Raw genomic sequence first — 12,182 nt, forward strand, 5'->3', positions numbered from 1 at the left:
AAACAGGATCTTATCCATTCCACCAGCTTAGAATCCAATCCAAAGCTTTCAAGTTTACTTAACAGTCTGCGATGTGGGACAGTGTCAAAAGCCTTACTATAGTCTAGATAAGCTACATCCACGCCCCCTCTTGATCTATTACTTTAGTCACCCAGTCAAAAAAGTCAATAAGATTTGTTTGACATGATCTCCCCCCAGTAAATTCGTGCTTTTTGGGATCCTGTAAATTACTGGATTTGAGATATTCTACAACTCTTTCTTTTAAGAGCTCACTGGTCTGTAGTTGCCTCTTCCTTGCTTCCACTTTTGTGCAGTGGGACTACATTCCCTCTTTTCCAGTCCTCTGTAACTAGTGACTGATTGAATGATTCTGTTAATGGTGTTACCAGCACCTTCTAAAGCTCTTTTAGTATCCCTGATATATCCCATCTGGCCCCATTGATTTATCCACTTTCAGTTCTGAGAGCTCTGTTAGGACCCTCTCCTCTGTAATTGTACTTGTATCTATCTAATTTTCAAGAATATACTTAACAGATCATGGATCAGCCTGTGGGCCTTATATAGAGGTTTCTTCCCCAGAGCTGCCCCAGGTTGTTTTGGGAAGACATTGAATTGGGGGTGACGGACAGGGTTTGGCAACTAATAGCATTCCATCTGTTGTGGAGCTATAAGTCCCAGCATGTTCTATGCGCTGATTTTATGGGATCATAAACTATAAATATAATTTTAGAGACTCCAGACGCAGAACACAGCATTGCTATAGATAGGATCAGTTACCATTTTAAAAGTGGAAGATTTACATCCCCAAAATTAATTTTAGAACATGCTGATTGGCAGTTCATGCTGGGGTTTGTAGTTCTTACACAAATCAGAGAGTCACATATAATCTAGCCCAGGGGTCGGCAACCCCCGGCACGCGTGCCAGACGTGGCACGGCGACCACTTTTGTCTGGCCCGCCGACGCTGAAGCTGCTTCAGTAAAGCAGCCGATGATGGCCGAAACGGAGCTTCAGCTCCGTTTCGGCCATCACCGGCTGCTTAACTGAAGCTGTTTCATTAACGAAGTATGCCACAGTGAAAGTGCTTCATTCAGCAAAGCAGCCAGCGATGGCCAAAACGGAGCTTCTGCGTATGTGCAGCTCCCACCCAGGTTTCTAGGGAAAGACGAGTCTACGAAGGTAAGTAAGAGCAGCAAATTGAGGGGCACATATACTTGACATACTATATATTTCTGGGGGCAACTGTGGCATACTTTGTATTTCTGGGGGCAACTGTGGCATACTATGTGTTTCTGGGGGCAACTGTGGCATACTATGAGTTTCTGGGGGCAACTGTGGCATACTATGTGTTTCTGGGGGCAACTGTGGCATACTATGTGTTTCTGGGGGCAACTGTGGCATACTATGTGTTTCTGGGGGCAACTGTGGCATACTATGTGTTTCTGGGGGCAACTGTGGCATACTATGAGTTTCTGGGGGCAACTGTGGCATACTATGAGTTTCTGGGGGCAACTGTGGCATACTATGTGTTTCTGGGGGCAACTGTGGCATACTATGCGCTTCTGGGGGCAACTGTGGCATACTATGCGTTTCTGGGGGCAACTGTGGCATACTATGAGTTTCTGGGGGCAACTGTGGCATACTATGTGTTTCTGGGGGCAACTGTGGCATACTATGAGTTTCTGGGGGCAACTGTGGCACAGTATGAATTGTGGGCACAACTATGAGGCATAAGATGAATTGGGGACACAATTATGAGGTATGATGTGAACTGGGGCACTACTGTGCGGCATAACGTTTTTTTGCTGGTCCCTCACTGTTAATATGATATTAGCCTCATAAAATGATATATATATATATATATATAGCCGAGAGGGGAGGGGGCGGCTACAAATTGCCCGGGTCTGCTTGGTGGCCCGAGTCCCCACTGGAGACCTATCTTTGAAAATATTTTTTTTATTTTTTTATTGAGTGCAGGGGGGATCGGTAGTAGCTAAATGCCCTTCAGCTCAGGTATCTTCAGATGCCAGGTCATGTGACTGCAGTGGTCACATGGTACTCGGCGGGCTGCTGGATATCTTCCCATGCTGTGCAGTGGAGAATAAGGTAAGAAGAAGGGGTGCTGGAGAGGGGGCATGTGTGATTAAAGGTGCTTGGCAGAGGGGGGGCAAGTGTGATTAAAGGATGTTGGCAGAGGGGACATATGTGAGCAAAGCTGCTGAGCAAGGGGGCATGTGTGAGTAATGCATTTTTCTGTAAGAGGGCGGCCTGGTGCTTTTCACCTGCTAGACACGCCCCCAATGATGCACTGCCACGCCCCCAATTGTACGACCACTTGCATGGTAAAAAAATGTTGCGCCGCTGACATTTTTTTTTCCATGCTTGACTATAAGGGGGGACACATGAAGTTGCTGTACTGGGGCCATGAATTTCTCTAGGCAGCTATGTATGTATGTGTATATATATATATATATATATATATATATAATCACACCCAACTGGCACACCTGGGCTTCCCTAGATTTTAGCCGGCACTCTGATAGAAAAAGGTTTGCCAACCCCTGATCTAGCCAATCAGATTGTCCTAATGTGTGCCAAAGCTGCGCAGAGCATTTCAGGAGATTACTGCTTGAGCGTGTGCAGTGGAACTGACGGCCCAGATCTTAGCTTTCAGTTACTGTTGTTATAAGAAAAAAAGTTTCAAAGTGGTTAAAAAAATTATTACAAAGAATAAAAGAAATATTTAAAAACCTTACACATAAAAAAAAATCTGGTGAATCATGAATCATGTTACCGTCAGTGTCATCGCCGGCTGTAACCCTTTGAGGTATAGGGTGCAGTGAGACAAGGATCTATCAAGGCAATGAGGATTTCTCCCTTTGATAAATCACACAGTAACTATTTAAATTACTAATGAATCCACCAGAGGGCGCCAAATCAACGGTTGATGCATTGAAAACAAGTAAAGGTATCTTACCCCTTGTGTTCCCAAACCATTCCTGAACACGGGTCCTGTCTAATTTTAACTATGTGCGTTTCACGGTGAATATATTTTATTTTTATTAAGTTGTACCTGCATTTACCAGTGCCTGCTCTCCTGGGGGTCTGAGAGGACTACCCGAAATTTAGCAGTCTCTCCAACATTCTGGGAGTGTGGGCATTATTCTTAATATGATGTGCAATTTATATATGATATGCAAAACAGGTGCTGTAGTGTAACCCATAGCGACCAATCACACGCTGGCTTTTGCATCCTACACCGCGGTAGACAGACTGAATCTCACTGCAGCACCAGTTCCCACAGATGCCCCACGCCGGGTATAGAGCACATAGGAGGTATGTATGTGAATACCTGACGTTCTCGTGCCGGTACATGTACATGGTGTTAAACTGCTGCAGCTCCTTCTGTTTTTGGTCCTTTTTCATGTCGTTCAGCATCTCGTCTGCAATATGTTTGGGCAGAATGGAGAGGAGGAGCCTTTCCTGCAATGGAAAAATAAAGAGAGAGAGAGACAGGATTAGAGCCGATGTCCCCGTCTTCTAGGAAACGCTGCTACCTGAGGCGCTGGCTGATTTGTCAGCGACCAGGCCGTAAAAGAAAGAATTAAGAGGCACAGGGAGCGTTCCCACTGCAAGGAATCCGCTAGGACACTCTAATCCCCTCACACGTATGATGAATCCAGAACATACATCAGACTTAGGAAACCGCCTGCTGACATGCTGGGTCTTGTAGTTCCACAACAACCAGAGAGCTGCAAGTTGCTGACCAATGCAGTTGCCTAAAAATACTTATTATTATTATTATTATTATTATTATTATGCTATCATTAAGTTCCTCTTTCCCACAGCACCCAATTAAAATGCACGATTACCCGCTACACATAGTGGAGGCAGCCATTTTGCGCGTGAGCGTTCATGATAATTCCCTTTGACCTATTGGCATCGCTCCAGCATGAGGCACTTTATGCCCCATGCCTCAGCGATGTCAAAAGATTGCAGTGTATTGATAGGTTGGATGTCGGTTCACCCCACAAGATGGCCGCCTCTTCCTTGTGCAGGTACACATCACAAACAGACAATGTGGTATGATACCCCCCAACATCAATACAAAACATAATGACGTTGAATTATATCTAAATATTCACACACACACAAAGTGATATCGACGTAGACATTGGAAAATAAATCCGATATCTGTGTGTTTAGCGTCAAAACTAAACAGACCCCTGCGTCATCCGCACGCCAGCGGTCATATAGTGCCAAACTGGCAGCTGAACCTGTCTATTGGTGCTCGGGCAGAGCTACAAGATAGGTCTGTGTGCAGGTAACATAAAATTCGAGGCAGGGGCTGGCTTGTATAATTTTAGCTAGTGGGGCGAGAATCGGCTCTGCAGGAACAATTTAAAGGAAAGAAAACGCAGGTGGTCCAGTGACCCAGACCCAGGTTGCCCATTATGGGACCCCCCCTGCCTCCATCCCCTGTTTCGAGGTAAGGTTAATCATATGCAACAATTCTCACATGCATGCCCCCGTCAGCGGGACAGGGGGCGTGGTCACATCACAATGTGGGATGGCCACACCCCCAGAGGGCAGCCTAGCACTGTAAAGCACTAGTCTGCCCATTACCCGTTCCAACATTCTCACCTGTGGGACAAACGTCCTGGGGAGGGATAGAGCGCTAGATTCGGGACTGTCCCGCTGAAATCGGTACAGTTAGGAGACAGACATGCACATGACCGACCTAAAATTATGTGATCTAATTAAAATATATTTTACGTCGAAATTTGATCACTTTGATCGGCGATCACATGAAAGCTGCTGTATCTCTATTCGTGGCCAGATTAAATGATCCTCATTAAGGAATCGTTTTATCCAGCACACTGAAAATCCGTAGTATATTAGGTTGTTCTGTGTGCTTTACACATTGTTGAATGAAAGTGTCTTTTATGATTTAGATCAATTAAAATAAATTAATTTACTTAATTAGGGACAAAAATCTGGAACCAACATTTTTCAATAACTGATGCAAAGTTAGGACCGGTCCTGGACATCGGAGACAGCTGCTAGCTGTATTATATTGATCTTTGATATATATTTGAGATTGATATATATAGCGTAATATGATCCACGCATCAATATGTTGTATATCAGATGTGATATTTATCAGACTGGCTGTTATTAAACAAGCATAGGCAAACCGAGGGGGGGGGGTTTCCTAGCGCCTGGAAATCCCCCTCCCAGCCTGGGGCACGGTATGCTTGAGGTGGCTGGACACTGCCCCCGGGACCAGCCACTTTGCAGCTTGTGTGCAGATCGTTTTGGTCTGCCCTGTTAACAGCCATCTCTCCCCCTGCTGTGAGTCCCCCTGCCCCTTTCTCTCACTGCCAGCATGTCTCATTGTGCAGCAGGAGGACACAAGACACAGCACTAGATGAAGAGGGTAAGTGTGTGTGTGTGTGTGTGTGTGTTTGTGGGGGGGGGGTTCTCATGTGCTTTTAATGTAAGTGGGTGAGTTAATGTATAAGTACAATAGTTCCCTTGTAAACACAGCCTTGGAGGGGCTTTAAATATATGTGTGGGGGAGGGGAGAAAGGGGTTTTAATGTAAGTGTAGGGGGGTATTTTATGTGATGTGGATGGGGTGTGAAATATTAATTTCATGGTAGGTTGAGAGTGGGAACTTTTAATTTATTGGTGGGGTGAAGGTTGGGGATATTTAATTTAATAGTGGGGTTACTGTGGACCTATTAAGGGTGGGATGATGGGACTATTCATTTAATGTTGGGGTGGTTTAGATGCTATTGATTGAATGTGTGGCTGAGTTTAGGGAGAAGGAGAGATATTTATTAAAGTGAATGCTAATTATTTAATGTTTGGGAGAAAATAAGTTTAGGTATTAAATGTAAATACTATTAATTTAATGTTGGGGTTGTTTTGGGGTAAATGGATCTTTTTATTAAAGGTGAATGACATTAACTTGCTGTACAGGTTGGTTGCTGGGAGGCCTAATTATTAAACGTGGGTGCATTTGATTTAATATCTGGCTGTTTTGGGGAGGAAGGCCTACTGTGTTCACTCATTGCTGGGATTTCTATATCATGTACTTGTCCTTTTTCCAAACAGGGACCCAACATTCCAGGATCCAGACAAGCAGCAAACTGAGCTTAGGACACAAGCACCAGCAGCAAGTATGGAAAGCAGCAAGAACAGGTAGGAGAGAGCAGGACAGTCTGCCAACTGTGCTGACACTGCCCTGACTGTAGGGACAGTTGGGAGGTATGTCCCGCTTCGCACAGCTCTGCTCAAAAAGGGAGAGCTGTGTGCACCTAACAGTAGTGCACGCAGCATTGCTCGTGTATATGATGGGGATAGTTGGAGAGCAGCCAAGCACTGTCTAAAATTATAGCCACGCCCTCGTGCATAATGGTCACGACCACTGGCGGTGTGGCGTAGAAACCCCTCTCTACAAATCCTGCGTTTGCCCCTGACAAGCGCTCCCAATAAACCTTAAAATGAACCTCACCATTAGGTGCAAGCAGGGAGATCACTGCTTCCTATTGGTCAGCGGAGTCGCACCCCCTTGTGGCAGACATTCTATGGGCTGACGTTACTGAACAGCTGAAGAAGATAAGCATGCAGTGGGACTGTTTACACTTTCCACTCCATGGCAGAAAGATATGTCTAGAAACTCTTTGACTAATGTAATATAAATATAAAGCACACAAAAGTGACACGTGCAATTTTTGTTCATCACATGAACACTTTCCGCCATCCCGCAATGGTAGGCAATTTCCCCTTTTTTTACCGGCAAGTGGGTGTACATCTTCAAATAGGAGCACCTGTGTAAATAAATGTAATAGACAGCACGGCGGGAGTACATTTTTTGCCGTTTTTGAGTCACTATACACTCAGCGGCACTTTATTAGGTACACCTGCTTGTCCATGCAAATATCTAATCAGCCAATCATGTGGCAGCAACTCAAAACATAAAAGCGCGCAGACATGGTCGAACGGTTCTTGTTGCTCAGACCGAAGCTTTGCCGAATCACCATTTCTGCTGCGTCAGTATTTGTCGCAAAACAGCTGAATCCGTGGCTCCGCCCTGCCTTGTGTCATCGGTACTGGCTGGTGGCGGTGTAACCGTGAGGGCAACTGACCACCGTTTAAGTGCCGCAGCCTGTGTGAGTATTGCTGCTGACCGCGTGCATCGCTTGCGTCACTGACAATTCCGGCTGTTCTAGGGGCAACGGGGGGATCTTACCCAGTGCTAGAAAGGTGCGTCTAATAAAGTGGCCAGTATATGAGAAGTGATTTATGTGTAGAGAAAGTTACCAGGCTCTTTCCGCTTCCAAAGATTTAGTGCCCAACTCTCACGCTGGCGTCAAACATTTTATTTTGATATGAAGAACGCAATAGGATGATATCTGGAGCGCCGTTCCATCATGGCGCCAGGTGATCTTGTCTCTGCTGGAGTCTAACGTCCAGTTAGCAGACAGCTGCCAGGCACCGGGAGGAGTATTCACAGCTGATAAGTGGTTTGTACTCATTACTGGGGTAACAGTTATTACAATGTGTGATCCAGCGGAGGACTGAGGTCACTCAACACGATGCCTGTGGCTACCATGGAGAGCTTAGAAAACGTGGCAAGTAAGAGAAAAGAATCCGTGCATTACAGACATCCGCAGTGACCGAAGGGGAAAGTGTCCTTCAAGGCAAGAGACCAACCACTGCGTGCACTTGATCGATTGATTTGAAAGTATAGACTTTAGGATGGCGGTGGTACTTGCTCTTTAAAGCGGCCCTGCCTCTTGTAAATTCCCTTTTTACAGCCATAATCTGAGCAGGTATTAGGAGTATTCATGAGAGTATGAGCCATCAATATAATGACAGGGGTACGCTCACTGCGCTCCTGAGAAAAGTTTTGGAAAATCGACAAGACTCCTATGTTAGGAGATACCTCAAAGACTTCCGAGAAAGAGGGGACGCAAATCTTACTCAACCCAAGGCGAATCGCGCCATCAATCAACTGATCCGGACCTTCCAGACGCATGTAGCCAAACTCTGCTCCCGCATGTTATAAATACAAACACAATACAATATGAATACAAAGGCAAAACATATTTGAACCATTGTTATTTTATTTTTTAAATTAACTTACATATTTTTTATTAGTGAAATGGAAAAGTCCAAATTTGGTCTTTCTTTTCCACTGTGCGTCCCAGGACGGTGTTAACAGACCAAAACAATATAAAAAAAAAATGCTAGAATAAAGCATTGTTTTCCCAAATGGAATAGTGGTTACAACGATAATAAATCATATTTATTTTTCAACTTGATTTGATTTTAAAAAAAAATTCAATTAGTGGGACTTAGAGACTCAATCTGGGCTTTTCGCTTTACTGCGCATTCGCGAGGCTGTAAGACGGCCCCACACGCGCACAACTAAGGAGACTGGCTCAGCGTAGCGTTAAAAAAAAAGGTCCTATTTATCTCCGGAATCGGGGACATATTGATAAATACGATCCCTGGTGGTTTCTATCAGATCCTACGGCTGTCATTCCTTGGATAAAGCCGAAGCGTCTCTGGCATGAATGCAGCCCGGTGATCCTGTCTATTATCAACATCATTATCCTCTAAGTGTATCCGGGCTGCTAAGCATGAACACAATAATGTCATTAGGATCTGAAATAGCCTCGCAGAGTAATCAAAATATTCCCCCTGCACCCAGCCCTGGTAACCGGTCCCCTCCCCTCCCTGCAGGAGTGGCCCCTGGGGCTTAGCTGTAACAAGATCTGGCAGAGGAGCCAAGAGACTGTCACATACGTTACACAGAGCCTAAAACTTGTCTAATCTCAACATTACCATGGCTAATCTCAGAATCTCTATGCAGTTTTCAAACATGGAACGTTTTGGGTTCTTAAAAATAATTTTATGCAAACTTTAGTTATTGCTTCAACGAGAGACAAATACAATGTACAGCAGTGCTCAATACTTGTGTTATAACACTCGTTTTGGTATTTTCTTATAGGACAACGGAATCCAAGGGAGGGAGATGTTCAAGGGGGGGGGGGGGGAATGCAGAATTAGCAAGCTCTGGTCCCCGATGCAGGTAGGCAGGAAGGAGGGAACCGGGGGGCCCCCGACCCTCTGCTCCTGGTATGCAGCGGGCCCTATTATCTCCATGGGCCCCAGTGCACTTCATCTGCTGCGCCAATGCTAGTTCCGCCACTCGGGGGAGGGGGGGTTATTCAACTGCTGATAATGCGCCGCGCAGATATCACCGCCTGGACGTTGAATCTCCCCCCTATATAGAAATAGTAACCTAATAATCAGTCTGAGGTCTAAGGCTCAGCCCCCCCATCTTGGCTATAGGGGGAATGCTTCCGTCTATATATGCGTCTGATTCTTTACATTCTAGGCAACCGAACCAAGTGTCAAATAAAAACACAGGATAAGGCTTTATTTTAAGAATAAAGCATTTTATGCTATGGGCAACCCCGGCTAACGAGGACCGTCTTTGGTGAAATAGGGAGAAGCCCTAAATTCTGCGGGGAAAAAAATTCCCCTTTAGGGCTTAAGTAGATAAATAAATATCTCCCTCTAATAAATAGACCCCCCCCCCCAAGTCTGTTAAACCAGCTCCTGATCGATGGAGGGGTTGAGGATTTCCACTTGACTGGGGCGACAGACTTTGGTGCGCTGTTAAAGCGCCTTGAATGGTATGTTATATACTTATCCATCAGGATAATTATGACGCTTAAAATCCAGACAGGAGCGGTGAAACGCAAAAGGTTTAGGGATCGCTGATCCTTACGGCAACACGCATTCGCCATTCGCAGCGTTCCCAGAGACAAACCTTCAGCACAGATTGCAGGAAAGGAAATCAGCGATCACTGGCTACTACTGCCCGTGTGCCGCCGTCAACGAATATCCTGTATATTAGGCACACCGGCCTGCTGTATATAACACGACCAGCCAGTGTTGTCACGGTAACCTGGACAGTTCAACGTAGGCCCGCGTCTCCCTCGCTCCCCTCAGATTAGTATTCAGTGAGGACGTCTGCAGCTGCTCTATATATAGACACACACCATTTTCTGCTCTGTAATGTATGCAGACTGTATAACCAGCCAGCACCGGACACACAGCGCATACAGCGCGGGGGGGACCTCTGGAATTTGTGGATGTGGGTTACACTGAAACATTGCAAAAAAACGACATCTCCGTCTTGTCCCCTGACGCAGAAATTCATCCCAAAAAACCTTATATCACCACCTTCTAATGCAAATGCCTTATAGAAACATAGAATATGACGGCAGATAAGAACCGCTTGGCCCATCTAGTCTGCACATTGTTTTATTAACCTATTGTAACCACAAACTCTATGTGGTCCTTTAATCTTTGTAACAATATCCTTATGTCTATTCCAAGCATGTTTAAACTGCTCTACTGTATTAGCCTCTCCCACCTCCTATGGGAGGCTATTCCACTTATCCACTACCCTTAGGGCAGTACGGTGGCTCAGTGGTTAGCACTTCTGCCTCACAGCACTGGGGTCTTGCGTTCAATTCCCGACCATGGCCTTATCTGTGTGTTTGTATGTTCTCCCTGTGTTTGCGTGGGTTTCCTACGGGTGCTCCGGTTTCCTCCCACACTCTAAAAACATACTGGTAGGTTAATTGGCTGCTATCAAAATTGACCCTAGTCTCTGTCTGTCTGTCTGCGTGTGTGTGTATGTTAGGGAATTTAGATTGTAATCTCCAATGGGGCAGGGACTGATGTGAATGAGTTCTCTGTACAGCGCTGCGGAATAGATGATGATAATGATGATACCCTTTCTGTGAAGTAAGTTTTCCTCACATTTCCTCTGAACCTCCTTCCCCCCAGTGTCAGTACATGTCCTCGTGTTCTAATACTTCTCTTCCTTGTAGAATGTTTCCCTCCTGCACCTTGTTATAACCCTGGATATATATGAAAGTTTCTATTATGTCCCCCTTTCCCTTCTCTGCTCCAAACTATACATATTAAGATCTTTTAGTCTTTCCGGGTAAGTTTTGTGCAGTAGGCCATGCACCATGTTAGTTGCCCTTCTTCGTAGAGTCTCTAATGTATTTATATCCTTCTGGAAAGATGGCCTCCAGAACTGAACACAGTATTCTAGATGAGGCCGTACCAATGACCTATACAGTGACATTATTACTGCAAGAAAACTGTCCGTCCAATGGCACCGTTATTGCCTTCATCATAGGATAATATTATCTGCTTTTTTGGCACTTTTTCCATGTAAGACATAAGGGGTAGTGAATGAATGCTCTTGTGCAAGGGCACAAATATGGTTTTTCAGCAACATATTTTTTTCAAGCTTAAGATTCAGACAATGGTTGCCAACATAGCTACGGATAAACTACTGAAACGGCCAGAACACTGATTATATGGACCAATTAGCAATTAAATTGGCACGACCATTTCCTGCACCGGTTCCACTGAAGCATCATGCTCCTAAGTTAAAGAGGTAAAATAGGGTTAAGTTATTGTTTATCAAGACAGTGATGGGCAATATGATACACTTCAAGTGCCGCATGGTGCGGCCCTCTGACGTTCAATAGGGCTAAAAGTTACCCTTAATCACAGTAATAAGGTAAAACAATGCATTTAATCAAAGAAAGAGACCCATATCTGTAATAACATAGCAGCAGCATTGTATACCAATGTTACACAAGCTATAACATACACATCTGACAATACAGCCGGAAGTAGCTGGGGGCCACAGGGGAAGGCTCGGAGGGCCGCCAGTTCCCCGTCGCTGCTGTAGATTGGATAGTGTGTTTTTGTAATTGGTCGGTGACGTTCACTTTACAGTGCGCCTGTGCAGGGTGTAATATGTGGCGACTCCCCTCCCACTGCCAAATAGTAAGGGTAGAGCCGCAGCAGCATCGAAATCACTGCAATTAATTAAAGAAAAAGGAGCACCCCCCCAGATGCAGAATAATTACTAAATACTGAGCTGTCACTTAATTACTTAAAATACCGCTGCTAAAGATTAGCTACTAAGATATCTAGGGGTAGAAGGATCAGATCCTAGCTATAATTTTCTACAATCCACTACATAAATGGTAGGTAGAATCTTTTCCTTATTAGGTGTTTTAGTAAATTTACCCCTTAATGTTTTTCACTCAGCTTGAAGCTA

General features: G+C 44.9%; 1 protein-coding gene across 2 annotated transcripts in view; it reads right to left on the minus strand.

The window, feature by feature from the left end:
* The window catches only part of ADCY3 (adenylate cyclase 3), a 96,882-nt gene that overhangs the window by 30,292 nt on the left and 54,408 nt on the right, over window positions 1-12,182 (minus strand). For both annotated transcript variants that reach the window (XM_075201173.1, XM_075201172.1), the window contains exon 3: window positions 3,352-3,482. In XM_075201173.1, the coding sequence (XP_075057274.1) occupies window positions 3,352-3,482 (131 nt within the window). The remainder of the gene's footprint in view (window positions 1-3,351; window positions 3,483-12,182) is intronic.

Source organism: Mixophyes fleayi, chromosome 3 (assembly GCF_038048845.1).
Source record: "Mixophyes fleayi isolate aMixFle1 chromosome 3, aMixFle1.hap1, whole genome shotgun sequence".
Classification (NCBI taxonomy): domain Eukaryota; kingdom Metazoa; phylum Chordata; class Amphibia; order Anura; family Limnodynastidae; genus Mixophyes; species Mixophyes fleayi.